The sequence below is a fragment of the Sciurus carolinensis genome, chromosome 16 (genome assembly GCF_902686445.1).
Source record: "Sciurus carolinensis chromosome 16, mSciCar1.2, whole genome shotgun sequence".
NCBI lineage: Eukaryota > Metazoa > Chordata > Mammalia > Rodentia > Sciuridae > Sciurus > Sciurus carolinensis.
In genome coordinates this window covers 64,035,340-64,052,321 of record NC_062228.1, presented here as the reverse complement: position 1 = coordinate 64,052,321, position 16,982 = coordinate 64,035,340, and the positions used below count along the sequence as shown (strand labels likewise).

The following is a 16,982-nucleotide window of genomic DNA, read 5'->3' as shown; positions in this document are numbered from 1 at the left end:
CCCAAGAGCAGAAGCTGCAGATGAGAACTGCAGTCCTTTCCTGCCCAACCCTCAGCACACCCCTCCCCCCCACTGCCCCCACCCCAGGCTGCTGCCCCTGAAGCCCCCGAGGACGTGACCTACGCCCAGCTGTGCAGCTCATCCCTCCAGCAGACCTCTGCTGCCTCTCACTGGCAGTCAGGACAGACCCCAGATGAAACCAGCGTGTACGCAACCCTGGCTGTCCACTGATAGAGGCCAGGACCCCAGGAAGCATGGGAGCCACACCACAGGGACTCAGCTATGGACCCTGGCCAGGCTGAGGACCTGAATGGACCAGGAGCCTCTGAGATGTATAGAAACTGCTTCAGGAAGCTATAGCTGCCCTAGGATACCTCCAAGTGACCCGGTTAACCTCTATATCCGCCGCCATCAACAAGACCATCCAAGTGGAAAACCATCTAGCCTGAGCAGTTGCACTGTGGGCAACTTTGTGCAGGATTCACAGTGGACTGACCAAGGGACCACAGCTGGGCCCAAGTCTCCAAAGGAGTGGACTACAGCAGCCAAGTGCTGCAGGCTTTGACCAACCTTCCCCTCCTGACAGCTTCTCAGCAAGGAAAAGGGAAGCCTGTCTCCTGACCATGAGTGGAGAAACCCTGGGCAGTTCCTCAATGCCTCTGCCTGGAGACTAGCCACTTCCTACTCATTAAACCCACATCTTATGACAGACCTGGGACCACCCCTTCCAAACACCACTCTGCAGCAAGCTTTCCATGAGTCAGATGAAGACTCTCAAGGGTTTAGCTCTCAGGCCAGGCTGAGGGTGGGTCAGGCCCTGACCTGCACTTGCTATTTTGGAAATGTCTCTTTCCTGTCCCCGTTCACACATGCCTAGCTTTACTCAGCAAGACGCTGTCTTCCCCAGCACTATTATATGATTATTGGCACGCGTTGTTAGCTACCCTGTACCTCACCCTCAGCTGGCCGAGGCCCACGTCTGGGAGGTGTTCACAAGCTGGCCCAACAGGATCAGCCAGGACCTGGTGTCTTCCAGCCTGGCAAGAGCTGAGTGCACCAGCTTCAGAAAGCCTGGCCCAAGCTGAGCTTCTTTCCACCATAGGAGGATGATCAGAGGGAGGGTGGGGATGTCTTAAATAAACACCAATTCCAAAGGATTCATTCCGTTTTATTATGAGACTGGAAAACAACCCTCCAGCCCAGGAGGGGAGGGCTTAATCCTCCTCCTCATCATCACCAGCCCCGGCCCCACCCTGGCCCTTCTTGGCATTCTTCCTCTTCACGCGGCCTGGGCGGCCACCCCCATATGGAGACCGTAGGGAAAAGTCGATGTGCTTCTGGGAGTCCAAGCGGACAATGAAGGACGGGATGTTCACCACCTGCTTGCGGACCCTGAAAGGAGAGAGCAGGTCGAGGGGCCTGGGGGAACTGGACCTCCAACCAAGACACCACCCCGTCTCCACCTGTGCCTTGCACCTGGAGAGCTGTACTGACTGGGAGCGGGCTGGGGTACTCCTGACCCGTTGGACCCCTGTGCTGGGTCAGTTTCAGGTCATCAGGACACCTCGCCAGTGCTTTGGGTGAGTTTCTCCTCCACTTTACAGAGGGGGAGAGAAGTTGAGAAACCCACAAAATCATAAAGTGACGAAAGAGCAGGCATGAGCCCAAAATGAACTTTCAAAAATGAATTGTAGCCGGGCGTGGGGATGCATGCCTGTAATCCCAGCAGCCTGGGAGGCTGAGGCCGGAGGATGAGTTCAAAGCCAGCCTCAGCAACTCAGTGAGACCCTGTCTCTAAATAAAATACAAAATAGGGCTGGGGATGTGGCTCAGTGGTTAAGGGCCCCTGGGTTAAATCCCAGGCAAAAAAAAAAAAAAGGACCTCCATCTAGCACTGAGCTTGATCCCACTTGCCCTGGTCTCTGCACCAGCTGCCACCCTCTGAATTCACCAACTTACAAATGACAAGTAAGAATGTAGTGACAACATTCAGGAGCTGAGCCCACCCTGGGGGCACCGAGAATTATTACCTGTCCAGCTGCCTGCATGCCTGGCAGAGGTCTTCACAAGGTGTACGGCTCAAGCCGCAGTGACCCTTGCGCTGACTGGGGCTATGAGGAACAAGGCTGTCCCCAGACCCCCCACAAGATGTTTGCAGGGGGAGAATCCGTACCCTCACACCTTTGTCAGCTCCAAGGGCTGCACAGGAGATGGGGACAGCAGGCTTAGTGATGGCAACCATCAAAGGGGACAGGGAGATTCAGGGGCCCAGCAGTCACCATACCTGATGTGGCGCTGCCGGATGAGCACACGCGCATGGTGGATGGACTTGGCCAGGCCCAGCTTAAAGACCTGGGTCTGCAGGCGCCTCTCCAAGAAATCCTCAATCTTCAGGCCCAATATGTAATCCAGCTTCATCTTGCCCTCGTCCAGCACCCCAATACGGACCAGTCGCCGCAGCAGGGCATTGCCTGGGGGACACAGGCAGCATCCATTCAGGGTTCTGACCTTAGACTTCTGGGGTTCAAATCCTGCTCCACCTCTTGCTCCAGGTTGTGGTGGCAGGATGTCAAGACAAGGGCTAACTTGGTCAACATACCAGCCACCATGAGGTAATCCTCAAAACCACCAGTCACCTGTTTAAAAAGCAGAGCAGGTGCCCACACGTACCCATGTTCTTGTCTGAAAAGCACTGGTGCTATGAAGCTACTGCAGCCCTAACAAAGCAGTGGGAAGGGCTGCTCCATAGGACAAGAAAGCTGTGAGGCTGGCCTAGTCATAATGGGCTCTAGGTGGGCTGCACCACCTATCCTTTAGGACTGAAAAAAGATAGTTGCCAGTTGATACATAGCATTCACTTTACCATTCTATGAGATTTTTTTTTCCGAGTAAAGAAAAATTAAAGAAGAAAAAAAAAAGAAAAAAAAAAAAAAAAAGTCAAGCACAGTGACACACGTCTGTAATCCCAGTGACTTGGGAGGCTGAGGCAGGAGGATTTCAAGTTCAAAGCCAGACTCAGCAACTCAGTGAGACCCTGTCTCTAAATAAAATACAAAACGGGCTGGGGATGTGGCTCAGTGGTCAAGTGCCCCTGAGTTCAAACCCTGGTATGCACCCCACCCTCGGCAAAAAAGGGTCCACATAATCTTTGGGTGGAGGATACCAGACCACCACTGTTCAACAATCCCAGGCCCAGAAAACTCTGCCACTTACCCAAGGCCTACCCCAAGCTATGGCTCAAATCTACTCTTCTTCAGGGCCACAGGCCTCACTCTGACCACTGGGTACTTCAACATGCTACTGCGCAACTAATTAACCAGGCCTTTGACACTAAGGTATAAGCCCCAAACTGTGCTCCTTCTGAAAAGGTATTGCTTCCATTTTTTGGCTATCATCCTAGCTACAGGGAGGGGGGGGGAGAAAAAGTACCCACATTTATTGGGCACTTCCAACACTCCTGGTACTATTATCCTTCAAAGTGGTAGGGGACAATCAAAACAAGAACCAGTTGTGGCCTGCTCCCCATAGAGCCATGGGAGAAACTGCCATCTGGTTATCAGCACACATAGGGGATTCCAGAGCTTTCCTGAGCCTCTCAAAGGGGTCTATCTAGCACAAAGAATGAATACTTCAACACCTGTAAGTCTGGGTTAATTAAATGCATGCTAATTTTGTCCTCCTCAAGCTCCATGACTTTCTTAACCTCTAAAATGCAGGATCACCCTAATGCTTAATTCTGTTCTTATGTAACTCCATCACACACAGGAGAAAAATCTTACTGATAACCCTATATGAAAATTAAAGCCAGTTGACCAAGGAGCCAGGCATCCTGATTTCCATTCCATTCTGCTTTCCCCTATGTCACTATCTAAGTTCAGATCAAAAGTAGTGTCTCAAGATGGTTTCTAAGAGCCAAGCACAGTGGCAGCTACTCAGTAGGCTGAAGAGTTCAAGGCCAGTCTCAGCAACTTAGCAAGACTCTGAAAATAAAAAGGGCTAGGGATACATGTCAGCGATGGAGCACCCTTGGGGGTAATCCATAGTACTGCCAAAAACAAAAGATGGCAAAACCTATGTCACTACAACACTTGCAACTCCTCCAAAGTCACCATTAGAACTGATTTCTGAAAGATATCCACAAGACCTCACCGGTTCAGGCCTTTACTAGATATCACTTAAATAGTTTTAACCAGTTCACTAAAGAAAGAAATCAAAGCAAGCCTCCAAGCCATCTCCCTATGAGACATTCCAGAAATTTCAGTCTATTCCCACCACCAGCAAACAGAATACAATAAAGAGCAGGCTGCTTTGCTATGTAACACAGTCTGATGTGCAAGCACGACTGGGATCACCAGCTCTAGACATACGTTGAGAACGTCACACACCTAAGGGGTGACTGGGCAAACACTTGGGTCAAGACACTTCTCATCCACGTCTCCATTAAATAGCTAAATTAGGAGGCGGGGTTAGAGCTAGTTAATAGAGCACTTGCCTAAGATGTTCAAGGCCCTGAGCTCCATCCTCAGCATGACACACACACAAAAAAAACCACCACTGAGTAAGGAAAAGGCTGGATATGAACCAAAGCAAGGCCAAAGCTCCTGGGGGTGTGGTGGAGCACAAGGTCAGCACTGCAGGAATGGATTTGAACGCCCGCACCAAGGGAAAAAAAAAAAAAAAACAGTAAATAAAAGACTGACTCCACTTGTTCAATATCGCCCGTCACCAGATTAGTCTAAATCTCAGCAGTCCTGCACCCCACCCCTTTGGGAGGGGCTCATACACACCTTCGAACAGACGTCGGGGATCCTTTTCGTCCAGCGTCAGCAGTTCTCGGGCAGCCTTGCGAATTTTGGCCAGAGTAAATTTGACTCTCCAGACCTCCCGTTTGTTTCGGAGACCATATTCACCTGCACGTGGGTGGAAGGGCAGGGTTGACAGTCTCAGAACGACCAACTCGTACAAAACCTGGACTGGCAGCGCCCGGACACGTGACATCCGAACCCACCAATCCCTACTGGAGGAGACGCCCACAGGCCCAACTAGACCGAGCACGCGGGCGGCCTCGCCACGTGCTACCTTCCCCCAGCTCGGAGGCCGAAACCCTGCCACTCACCGATCAGCTTCAGTTCTTGGTCGAGGCGGGATTTCTCAAAGGGTCTCCGCGGGGTCACATAGGTTTTGCGACATACCCAGCTCCGGGCCACCGGCATGTTGGCTCCGCTTGCCCGTCTGCGTCTGCGCGGGAAGGGACCGCTCGGGGTGAGGACTCCACGCGGAGCCTGCGCAGTCCCCAATTCCGCCGAGAGCTCGTGACACTCAGGAGGAATCTCGCGAGGACCGCCCCGAAAGCTTCTCTAATCAGTCGCTCCCAAAACATGCTGCACTCCCGTCCCTAGCTTTCGTGTGGACACGAAAGCTCGGGAGGCCCGCCGACCACACACCCCAAGCCCGAACTAGAACGCTAGACAGCAAGACTTACCGGCGCGCAGTCCCCAGAAACTGAAAGGGGTGGACGTCCCCGGGTCGCGCCTTTATAACACTCCGCCTGTCGTGACGTCATCACGCAAGGCACACGTCTGCACCAATCAGAAGAAGCGTTGGAAAAGCAGTAGAGATGGGAGGCCGTGCTAGAGCGGCTGATTGGGTTGGGAGGACTAGATCTGCGTGCGTCCGGGGACTTGAACGCGGAGGACCAAAGAAGAGCAGGCGGTCACGAAGACTGCTTCTACGCGCTGGGCGGTGGTCCACCTCCGAGGAGGTCTGCAGAGGTACAGAATACCTCTACCTGGACCTCCCAGCTTCTTTACTCCGTGACAGAAAAGAATTTAAGGACGTGTCCGATTGTAAAGCAAGAAGGCAGAGATTTATTGGAAAGTATAAAGTTCACACAGGAAGGGGTGCGCGGGATCTCCAGGGCTTAAGGTCGGGTTTTTACTGGGGTTCAAAAATAGGTGGAGCTGGGCGCGGTCCGCGGCTTGGGAGACTGAGGCAGAAGGATCGGAAGTTCAAGGCCAGCCTCAGCAACTTAGCGAGGCTGTCTCAAAAAACTTAAAAAAGCTGGGGATGTGGCTCAATGGTTATATGCCCCGGGGTTCAGTCCCCAGTACAAAAAAAAAAAAAAAAAGCGAAATATGTATGATCCAGGCGAGCGGGACTTCTCTGAGAAACATTGAGCAAGATAATATTTTCCTGTTGCAGGGTCTGGTCTGGTATGTAGATTACACCCACTCTCTGAAGGGTCATGGTGCAGTCAGATGTTAGCCCCTCGCCTCACAAGGTTAATGTTCTCTTTCTGTTGAGATCTTGTTCCTGTCTTGCTATATTCCAGAAAACATAAGGAACTGGAAAGTCATAAAGTCATTTATGTTCAAATTTATGTCACAAGTAATAATGTTCAGCGTAGCTTTTCTGTTCCTGGAGATTCTTTGTGCAGCAGCACAGTTGTTTAAAAGTTGTTTGTTTTATATTTTAATGGGGATACTTCTCCTTTAGAAACTCAGTGTTCTTTCTATCTCTAAACTACTTTCTCAGTTTTTAACAAGTCAGGCAAACTGGCCAAGGATTTGAGTCCTGCTGCCACTCTTGCCTCTGAACACAGCTGGGCTAGTTGTCCTACCATCTGTGACCCTCAGCCTCCTCCCTATGCCAAAAGGACCCCAGACAATTGAAGCTTTATGGACTCTTCCAAGCTGGATGGTGATTCCATGAGTAATGAAATTATTGTGTTCAGAATCATTTCAACCAGAAGCATTACCAAAAACCTGATTACTGGAAGTGCATACCTGTAATTCCAGCTACTCCAGAGGCTGAGGCAAGAGGATCCCAAGTTCAAGGTCAGCCTGGGAAACTTACCAAAACTGTTTCAAAATAAAAGGGCTGGGAATGCAGCTCAGTGATAGAGTACCCTGGGGTGTGATCCCCAGTGCCACTAAATAAATAAATGAATAAGTAAGTAGAAGGCAGGCTTTTTTCTTTCTTTCTTTCTTTCTTTGCCATATTTGTAATCCTTGTGTCTCAGCCTCCAGAGCCACTGGGATTAAGGTCTGCACCACCCACTCCCAGCCTGCCTGCTCTTTTAACTTGGCTAAAAGCATCTCTGAGGAGTATAGGCAGAAGGCTGGCTGCAGTTCCATGACTTGCTCAGGGACATACAGCTCACCTTTGCACCAGTATTATTCCCTTTTGGCCTTGCTTTTCATAGACAAGGAAAAAGAAACTCTGCCACACCTGGAACTCTTTATAATGTCTTTGGTTACCTCTGGGGAAAGGTGCCCACCTTCAACATGGGCTTCCTTGATGTATGCAACAAATAGTTTTTGAGTTGAAACGTTCTACACAATGGCATGCAGCACCAAATACAACAGCCCCTTTCTCAGAGTTCAGAGTCAGAGAGAAGGGAACAGAAAAAAAGTTAAAACCACGCAGGTAATTTCAGACCATGGTGCTGTGAAGGGGACCTGCTGATGATGGCTGAGCGGTGACCTTCAGACAGGTTGGTCAGCAAAGGCCTTGCTCAGAAGGTAACTTTTTTTTTTTTAACTTGAGGCTCAGTGATAAAAAGTCTTTTTGTCTCATTTATCAAAATCCCAAGGTTTTTTTTTTTTTTTTTTTTGGGGGGGGGGCGTGGATTTCCAGAACAGGGAAAATATTCTGAATCCTATTACTATACATTCTGCTCCACCCTGATGCCATTGGTTACCCAGAGGGACTTCCACTCAGTTTCTTTATTGTCACTACTTTCCCTCAAATAGCTCCTAGGGTTATTTCCTCCTAGCCCTTTTCTGGAATAATGCCAGCCACACTAATGATTTTAACTGTGCTTGTGAGCTAATTTTTTTCAAGAAAACAATTTATTAAAAATAATGTTCACCTGGGTCACAGGGCACACCTGTAATGCCAACTACTTGGCTGAGATTGGAGGATATCTAGTGCAGAGAGCCCCCTTCCCATGCAGATCTCAGCAATGGCTAAGCCTCCTGCATGTCCCCACATTCCCAGTTCTCCTTGGGGACCCAGTGGTAACAGGTATTGAAGGCACACAGGAACCCAGAGAACATCTAAAGTCCGTACAAATCCTGAATTCCCTTTGTAGCTGAAGGGTTAGGATTGGAAATTTCCCAAATTGGAACATTAATGTCAAAACCATTGGCCACTAGAAATTAGGCATAAGGAAAATAGGCTAGAGTTAGGGGTCACAGCAGGGTCCCCAGTAATAACGCCTCCGGGGGAAACCAGATTCTAGGCGGAGAGCAGAGTAGGGTCCCTGAAACTAGGATTTTCTTTGCCCCCAACTCCTGACCCTCTCATTCAACATTCCAGTCTTATTTTGATCTGAAGAAGTAGCCTATGCCAGGCTGGGCATGGTGGCTTACACCTGTAATGCCCAGAGACTCAGGAGACACTGAGGGAGGACTGCAGCAATTCCAGGGCCGCCTGGACAACTTGGGGTGTGGCTCAGCCGTCAGATGCCTCTGGGTTCAATCCCAGGAACCAAAGGGAAAAGAATTAGCTTACTCTGGGGGCATGGAGTCTCATTTTTGTAGGCTGGACAATGGTGCAGAAGTCGTGGACACACAGAAGTGTGGCTGTTGCAGGTCAAAGGCACACAGGCTCCCAGGACGCCTCCTCAGAGCAGTGAGCTAACGTTTAATGAGCGCTTTCAATGTGCTAGGCTTTGAATTTTAATAGTAATTGTTATGACCCATGAGTTTTTTTTTTTTTTTTTTTAGGACTGGATTGAACCCAGGGGTGCTTTATCACTGAGATCCCCAGCCCTTTATTTTTTTTATTTTGAGAGAAGATCTTGCTATGTTGCCCAGGCTGGCCTCAAACCTATGAGCTATTGCCTTGGTTTCCAGAGTCACTGGGATTACAGTTGTGAGCTACCTCACCTGACCCATGAGATGATTTCTGTCACACACACACACACACACACACAAAAAGATGGTATTCTGGAACACCATGTATGTACCAGGAACCATCATAAGAGCTTTACACGTATTAACTTAACTCCCCAATACATACTTGAATACTTTCAGAAGTACCCCCCGTATCAACACTATAACTGACACTCACTTCAGTACTACTATCAGTTGTATTTTACCAAGGCAGATGCTAAGGTACCAGCAGGTGGTGGGGAACTTGCCTGAGATTACAGGATATGGAAATAAATGAAGACCAGCCACAGGAGGATCAGCACATGTGATTGGCATCTTAGCAGAGACTCAAAGGCAGGAAGAGTAGTGGCAAAGGATTATGGTGGGAAAGAGAAAACTTCCCGTGTGCCAGGATTGGAGGCTGTTGGCCTGGGGACGCCATGTGCAGGCTGTCTGGTTAGGAGAGCAAGTTGGGCTTTCTCTGGTTGGTCCTAAGTTAGAAGCAGGGACAAGAATGAGGGAAGCTAGAAGATATTCATCAAATACTGGCTGTTTTGGACCCATTGTCTAGGGGATGCTTGGCCTTCCTGGACTGCTCCTAGAGAACAGTCTGACTTCATACCAGTCTGACTGACAGACTGGGCTGCTTAGGACAGATAAGGGCTGGTTTCCTGAGAAGCGTGCTGCAGTTGTGCAAGCCTTCTCTTTCTATGTGGCTGAGCCCAGGCTGCAGCTGAGATGGGATGGTTCTGCAGCCCACCGCCTACATGGTGACTGGTTCCACCTCCTCAACACAGTCTCCCCCTTGCCCCTTTCTCTGGCGCATCATCCTATTCCATCCAGATGCCTGGCTTGCAGTTCTCGAAGCACCACTTGCTAGCTGCAGTGCCTGCACAGGCTCCCTCCCTGACTGCCTCCACTCCCTCTGCACAAAGGGGAACGAAGCTGTCTTCAGGCATATTGTGAGGAACAGATGATGTAATCTGTGCAGGTGCTTACAGTCCAGGCTAGCAGAGAGCACGCAGGGTAGCTGCCATCCTTACTATTATCATCTTTATATTCTATCACTGCCTTGTTCAGGTTTTTTTTTTTTTTTAATGGTACCAGGGATTGAACCCAGGGGCACTTAACCACTGAGCCACATCCCCAGCCCTTTTTATATTTTATTTTGAGATGGGGTCTCTCTCACCAAGTTGCTTAGTGTCTGCTAAATTACTGAGGCTGGCTTTGAACTTGTGATCCTCCTGCCTCAGTCTCCCAAGTCACTGGGATTACAGGTGTGTGCCAACACACCGGTGCCTTGTTCAGTTTTATTCACGGTTTATTAAGTGGCACTGAAACAAAAGTCATACGAGAGCAGGGACCCCATCTTCCCTAGATCTGTGTAGCACAGGTCAGCAGTCAATACTGAGGTATGCACGAATACCACATGCATCATCTTTATGCTCATCACCAGTTGTCTTCTCAACCTGAACCTCAGTGCCTACATACTTCTGGACTAACCACATTGCAAAACACATTCTTAATCTGTCCCTAAAACTTGCTTTTCTCTGGGTTCTCTCTTCTTTCTGCAGTGCTGGAGGTCCAGTAGGCTAAGATAGTGCTGTACCACCTAGCCACACCCCAGCCCATGGTTCTCTGCTTAGGAGAGTCTGTCACTTGACCCATAGTCCAGGAGTAAAACTTCCCATGTATCTTTTGCTGTCACGTACTGTCCCTTCTCTCTGTTCCTGGTCCATCATATTTCACCATACTCTAGTCTTGTCCCTCCTGCCTCCAGACTGCCCTGTTCCCTCCTTGGGCCATGCCCCAGCTCAGCTCTCCCCTTAAGCTTCCATTCTGTGTGAAATTTCACCTCATGTAATTTTTTTGCACTGGTAGTTGAGCCCAGGGGTGCTTTACTATTCAGCTACCATCCCCAGTTCTTTTAAAATTTTGGACAGGGTATTGCTAACTTGCTGATGCTGGCCTCAGACTTGTAATCCTCCTGCCTTAGCCTCCCAAGTCACTGGGATAACAGGCATGCACCACCATACCAGCTTCATGTATTGTAATTTATAGAACCACTCCACCTATCAGACATATGAGCCATTTCGTTTCCCCCTATTGTAATATTCCATGTGTACATTTGTTTTGTTTTGGCTTTTTTGGGGGGGAGGTACCAGGGATTGAACTCAGGGTCACTTGACCACTGAGCCACATCCCCAGCCCTATTTGTATTTTATTTAGAGACAGGGTCGCACTGAGTTGCTTAATGCTTCACTTTTGCTGAGGCTGGTTTTGAACTTGTGATCCTCCTGCCTCAGCCTCCCAAACTGCTGGGATTACAGGCGAGTGCCACCATGCCTGGCATTCCTTCTTCACATTACATCACTACATTTTTATTTGTAACTTCTGTATATATCTGGAATGTTTGTAGAAATCTTTACGAAAGGAAGCTGAGTGCTGAGAAAACAGAAAAACCAGATGAACACCAGCCCTGCAGCCCAGGGCAAGTCATTTCCCTCCTTTCTCCCATCTGTACTCATAGGTGAAGGCACCCGCACCCGTAAGAATGCACATCGCAAACTTGACTCTTATTCAATAAGTTTATTGAGACCTGCTGGGGTCTAAGCCCTGTAGAAAACAGACCCAACCAACACAGGCCCACTCTCAAGAAGCTCACAGTTCGGACATAGATAACTACAAACTGACACAGCCAAAAAGTGCCTTGAAACAGGAAGAACCTAAAAAGATGTAATGTTCAAAACCTGGGATCAGAGACTAACTGTAGAGAGAGGTAGGAGGGCATGAGCCTCCATGTGGAGATGAGCCTGGGGACATCCAGGAGGTTCCCGTTACTCAGCCACACCCCTGGGTCTCGTGCTCACTGCAGACTGGCCCACTGCAGGGAGGTGTAGGCCACCATACCATTATGGTATGGAGAACACAGCAGGAGGGTCTTTCTGACGCTGGTTCCAAGGCGGCCGGCAGAAACCAGGTCCTGGAGTGGGATGGGGTCATCAGGAGCCCAGCACTGAGCAATGTAGTGAGCATGGAAACGGAGCGGGTCACCTGCAGGAGGGAGAGAAGGATGCAGCAATTCCCAGTGGCAGAGGGTTGAGAACACACTGGAACACAGACATGGGATCATGTCAGCACTCACTAAAACATATACATATACCCTTGGATCCAACTATTCCACTTCTAAACATTTTATCGTGTAAGTATAGTGGCACTGAAATACACCTACAAAGATGATCAGTCAAAGAACCTTGAGCATTCCATGCGGGTAATTTCATACCACCTCACACCTACCACTCCCTACCACCGACACATGAAGCAGCCATGGAACTTTGAGGAACAGTGAAGAATTTGGAATGGGGCTAGGGAGATAGCTCAGTTGGTAAAGTGCTTGCCTTGCAAGCACAAGGCCCTGGGTTCAATGCCCAGCACCGCCCAAAGAAAAGGAAAAAAAAAAAAGAATCTGGAATGAATTATGTCCTGCCTTTCTAATGTGACCGAGGTTCACTTTATGCAGCAAGTGAGGGTAAATGCTATCCAAACACTAGGCGGAAACTTGGCGAACATGAGGGAAGATGTGAAGGAAAAGTAGAGTAACAGTTAATATGTAGTTCTGTTTCTAAAGGAATAATTTTTTTCAAACAGGTATTGAAGAAATACATGATTTCTACTTAAGCAAATATGGTGCCACATATTTAACTGTAAAATATATTCCTGCCTTCCAGTACCTTGACATTTGAACATTAAAAGCAATTATTGACAATCTCACAATTAAAAATAAACAAAAACTTTAGCCAGGCATGGGTTCAAGCCTGTAATCCCAGTTTTGGGGAGGTTAAGGCAAGGGAGGTGATAGCCAGCTGGGGCAACTTAGTAAGTCTGAATCCCACAAATAAAAGTCCAAGTCCCTCAAAATGAAAAACAAAAACAAACAACAACAACAACAACAAAAACAGGCTGGGAATATAACTCAGTGAGAAGCCCTGGTTCAATCTGCAGTACCCCACATCCCTGCTCAGTGATAATCAATGTGGAAAATGGTCACTGATAACACTGAGGGGAGAAAAGGAGGAGAGGAGCAAGTTATCACACTGTGTACAGCATCATCTTAGTAAAAAACCAGTAACTGAATGTCATGGTGTGGCCTGAGAACCAGGAACACAGTCAGTCAAAGCTGTGAGAAACTCAAAAAGAAATCATGCCAACAATTTCTGAGAAGTGACTCCAGCCAGCTAAAGGATTTTACAGTAAGATGAAGCAGTAAATAAATGGCATGAAATAAAAATAAAAAGGGCTGTGGTTATAACTCAGTGGTACAGCATACCGGGTTTAATCTCCAGTTAACACACACACACACACAAAGGCGTAAGAGGTAACAAAATTTTCCCAAGAGCTAGATAGTAAGAATTTCAGGTTAGTGTACTACATTCCAAATGTGCAACTCTGCCAGAGTAACAGCAGCAGCATGGCTGTATCTGAGCGAGGGGGCTGGTGGCTATACTGTCATCCAGCTATTTGGGAGGTTGTGGCAGGAGGGTTACAAGTTCAAGGCCAGCCTGGGCAATTTAGCAAGATCCTATCTCAAATAGTTTTTAAAAAGGAGCTGGTGATGCAGCTCAGTGGCAGAACACTAGCCTAGCATGTGTGAGACCTGGGTTCAATCCCCAGTGTCACAAACTGCTAACAAAAAAACTTTAGTGACAAATTTGACCTCAGGCTATTGTTCCCCTAGATGAAGTGATTCTGAAAAAGAAGTAGAGGAGCTTGAATGGGGCACTACACAGAAGAGCACATGATGGGTACCACAAATCCACAGGAGAAGGCCATCCCTCATCCAAGGGGACTGGCCTTGCACCTCTAAAACAAGCCCAGCTAGGCAACTGGTTTCAACAGGAACCTAGACAGAAGCCAGGCACCCTTCTGGTTGTCATGGTACCTTAACTAGCTGAGAAAGGAGCATCAAAATGCTTGAGAAGTTAACCCCCAAACTGTTTTCCTGGAGGCTTAGCATCTTTTAACTTCAAAAACATTTAGAAACAAGCTTATAAACATGGAATGGAGTCAAACCTCAAACCGATCACTTAGAGATAAGGATATGCTGCTTACCTGATGTACTGATTATTTATTGTTTTAGAAATACTGGCCTATTGACTAACAGTTAAGCCCGTGGTTCAGTTTAAAAAATGGGATCAAGAAGCTGGGAATACAGCTGAGAAGTAGAGCATTTGCCTAGCAAGCATGAAACCCTGGGTTTGATTCCCAACACCAAAAACATATGATAGAAAAAAAACCCTAAAATGTGGGATTAGGTAATTAATTGATTTAAAAGTTATTATATCCCAAAGTGGCTTCTTTATTTTGAGATGGATCATCATGCTGCCCAGGCTGGCTTCGAGTTCCTGAGCTCAAATGCTTCTGCCTCCTCCTCCCAGGAGCTGGAATTATAGGTACATGCCACAGCACCCAGCCAGGGCCACAGCTATTTAAGTGATTTGTATGATAGACAATTTATTATACATTTTCTACAACCTGTTCTTTTTTCCCTTTTGGTCCTAAGTGTACACTGATCTACATCAATCTCTGATAACTAATGCTATGTTCCTCTGACAACCACCTGTTATGTTTAACTATTATATTAGGGGGCTGTTTTTCAATTCTTCAATACCATGAAGAATCTTGCAATGAATATTCTTACGTGTTTTGTGCATATTTCTGAGTGACTCCTCTGGATTATAGGAAATACTTAACAAGTTACTAAACTGTTCTCCACACAAGCATGGGAACTCCCAAGTGCTTCCTGTCCTTCTCTGTGTTTCAGAGGCTATGACAAGGTGAGACCAAAAGGAAAAATGCAGACACACTGAGATTGTGTAGAAAAGTAAGCAATCAGAGCTCCCAACCCAAACTCACCAGGATAGACCAGGAAGTCACCCCCAAACTTGCCAGCAGCACTGAGGAAGAAGCCTCGCTCCCACAAGTCTCTGTAGATCCTGTAGCGCAGCTCATGAGCAGGACGGCCAGCATGGGGCCAGTCTTTGGACTGGACACGCCAGTCCAGAGGTTTAGCCTTAACAGGTCGAGGTCTGGCAGTGGCCAGCTGGACCAGCAGGGCAGATCTGGGCAGGAGGCCCACCCCATCAGAAAGCCCTGGTTGGGGAGAGGAGGAAACTGGGGAGGTACAGAGAAGTTTGGTGAATCCAAGGGCAAAACCTTCCTACTCCCAGAGAGACCCAGCCAAAATTCCCCAAAGCTCTCTCCTCCTTTCCCTGGTCTCTGGACTCAGAACCCTACCCTACCTGCTTCCTTCTGGTCCCCAGAAGCCTGGCTATCACCAGTCTCATTCCCTTCAGCAACTTGGCTCCCACTGGCCTCCTGACTCTCGCAGGACCCTGAATTCTGTTCCAGCTTCTGCTTCTTGGCAGCCTGGCCCTCCGTGATCTTCTCCAGGAGCTCCTGACGCCGGGTCTCACGGGCCTCAGTTGCCAATGCACTTTGCTCCTGGAAGCTCTTCTCCTGCTGGCGTTTGAACGATGCCAGAGCCTGAGAAGTAAACGGAGCTGGCACCCAAGACGCAGCCTGCGCTCCCTTGGGAAGCCAAGACTCCTGCCTCCCTACACCCACCCAACCGCGTCTTTCCAGAAGGGGACAACCGGGCCCTCCCACCTGGGCGCGCCCCAACACTCACCAGGCCGTGGTGGCTGGGGTCGGGGCGCGGGGCGCTGACCAGGGTCACGGCGCCGATCTCCGCCAGGAGCCGCGCCTCCTCGGGCATGAGCAGCAGCGGGAGGCCCAGGCGCGAGTTCTGACGGGGCCCGCGGGGCAGGGCGCCCACGGTGCGGCCCCCCACTCCCAGGCGCTCCCGCAGCGCCTGCACCGCCTCGGCCCCCCACACCAGCGACCGGCCGTTCTCCACCTCCACCACCAGCATCGTCCTGCGAGCGGGAACAGCGGTCAGCGTCCGGCCGCGCGGGGCCGCCGCCGCACCCGCAACCCGGCTCCGGGAGGAGCCCCCCGGCTCGGGACCCGCCAACCCCCGGCCGCGCCAACAGGACAGGCCCCCTCGTTCAGCGGCCGGGGCTCCACCCGGCCCTTCGGCTAGCGGCAGGCACCCGCGCGGCCATCGCGTCCTCGCGCCTCAGAAGGAAAACGGCAAGCGCGGCGCCACGTCCACTCTCACGGCAGGCGTCCCCCGCGAGGATGCGCGTCGGCTCTCGGAGCCGCGGGGCGGCCGGGAGCGAGCAGGCCACGCCTTCTCCCCGACGCTAGGACCTCGGCCCTTCCCCGCCCGAGCCCCCAAGGGCCGGCTGTGCGGCCTTCCCGCTCCGAATCCGACTTTCACGCGATGGAACCCCACCCCGGCCCGAACGCAGGGCGTTCGGCATCCGAGGGTTCTCAGCTGGACCGACCCCGCAGCCCCGCCCCGGCCGGGACGCAGGCCGTTCCGCGTTCGGGCCTCTTCGGCTCCGGTCACTCCCACAGCCTGTGGCTCCACCCCCCAGCCGCCCGCGCGCCCCCATGCTGGGAGTTCCCGCCCTACGGCCGTACGCTGCAGCCAGACGCCCCGCCCCCTGCGGGCCCGCCGCTGGCTCCGCTGGGCGGGCCTACCCCACTTGAGAGCGCTCAGCGTCTTGCTTCCTTTCAAGAGTGTCCCACTGTCCTCCGACAGAACCAGTCGGCGCGTGAACACCAACTCGGTCGAAGGGAGCTAGCCCCTACGTAGTGCTCCGCGCACGGTTTCCTTCAACCCCGAACATGCCGACCCCCGGCGTCACTTTCGTCATTCCGCCACGTCAGCGGAGCGGGAAGCCTGAGGCCCGCCCGAGTCAGGACTATAGCCCCGCCCTGCCCCGCGTAGCACTTTGGTCCCGCCCCCCGCAACGTGCCTCCTTCCGCCGCATTGGTTCCCAAGATAAGATATTGCGCTCCTTTACTCTGGCTCCGCCCCCTAGGCACCCGTCCTCCAAGTCTCGCCCCCTTCACATCGCTTTCGCCCCGCCCCTTTCTAAGTGAAGCGAGTCTCCTCTTTCACTCTATGGCCCCGCCTTTCTCCCCGCAAACGAGGCTCGATTCTCCGGGAAGCTGTTGGCTCCGCCTATAATT

General features: G+C 50.4%; 3 protein-coding genes across 7 annotated transcripts in view; 1 reads left to right on the top strand and 2 right to left on the bottom strand.

Moving 5' to 3' along the window:
* The window catches only part of LOC124967140 (leukocyte immunoglobulin-like receptor subfamily A member 6), a 140,441-nt gene extending 138,714 nt beyond the window's left edge, over window positions 1–1,727 (top strand). The window contains 1 exon segment of the mRNA XM_047529196.1: window positions 88–1,727. Within this exon segment, the coding sequence (XP_047385152.1) occupies window positions 88–231 (144 nt within the window). The 3' untranslated portion in view covers window positions 232–1,727.
* Rps9 (ribosomal protein S9) lies at window positions 1,153–5,517 on the bottom strand. The gene is made up of 5 exons (XM_047529218.1): window positions 5,483–5,517; window positions 5,117–5,238; window positions 4,788–4,910; window positions 2,285–2,471; window positions 1,153–1,392 (listed from the first exon to the last, which is right to left on the bottom strand). Exons 2-5 carry the CDS (start codon window positions 5,211–5,213, stop codon window positions 1,215–1,217), a joined length of 585 nt encoding a protein of 194 aa, XP_047385174.1. The 5' UTR covers window positions 5,214–5,238; window positions 5,483–5,517; the 3' UTR covers window positions 1,153–1,214.
* Window positions 5,518–11,453: 5,936 nt separating this feature from the next.
* On the bottom strand, window positions 11,454–16,700 carry Tsen34 (tRNA splicing endonuclease subunit 34). 5 transcript variants are annotated; one of them, XM_047529205.1, is made up of 5 exons: window positions 16,488–16,700; window positions 15,568–15,814; window positions 15,179–15,422; window positions 14,793–15,050; window positions 11,454–11,933 (listed from the first exon to the last, which is right to left on the bottom strand). In XM_047529205.1, the coding sequence occupies exons 2-5, from the start codon at window positions 15,808–15,810 to the stop codon at window positions 11,746–11,748; spliced, it is 933 nt and encodes a 310-aa protein (XP_047385161.1). In that variant the 5' UTR covers window positions 15,811–15,814; window positions 16,488–16,700; the 3' UTR covers window positions 11,454–11,745. The 5 variants fall into 5 exon arrangements, with proteins under 5 accessions (XP_047385161.1, XP_047385159.1, XP_047385160.1 ...); XM_047529203.1 differs by having other exon boundaries at window positions 16,599–16,617; XM_047529204.1 differs by having other exon boundaries at window positions 14,793–15,029; window positions 16,599–16,617.
* Window positions 16,701–16,982: the final 282 nt, after the last annotated feature.

Bases quoted from the DNA above. Each gene is read 5' to 3' on its own strand.
- Rps9 (XM_047529218.1), bottom strand. From the start codon at position 5,213: ATGCCGGTGGCCCGGAGCTGGGTATGTCGCAAAACCTATGTGACCCCG. The intron at 2,472-4,787 runs GTGTGTATGAGC...TGTGTCCCCCAG, and splicing joins TCCCCGACGTCTGTTCGAAG to GCAATGCCCTGCTGCGGCGA. The intron at 1,393-2,284 runs GTATGGTGACTG...CTCTCCTTTCAG, and splicing joins ATCCGGCAGCGCCACATCAG to GGTCCGCAAGCAGGTGGTGA.
- Tsen34 (XM_047529205.1), bottom strand. From the start codon at position 15,810: ATGCTGGTGGTGGAGGTGGAGAACGGCCGGTCGCTGGTGTGGGGGGCC. The intron at 15,051-15,178 runs GTAGGGTAGGGT...GTACCTCCCCAG, and splicing joins TGGGGACCAGAAGGAAGCAG to TTTCCTCCTCTCCCCAACCA. The intron at 11,934-14,792 runs GTGAGTTTGGGT...TCCCTCCTGCAG, and splicing joins TGACTTCCTGGTCTATCCTG to GTGACCCGCTCCGTTTCCAT.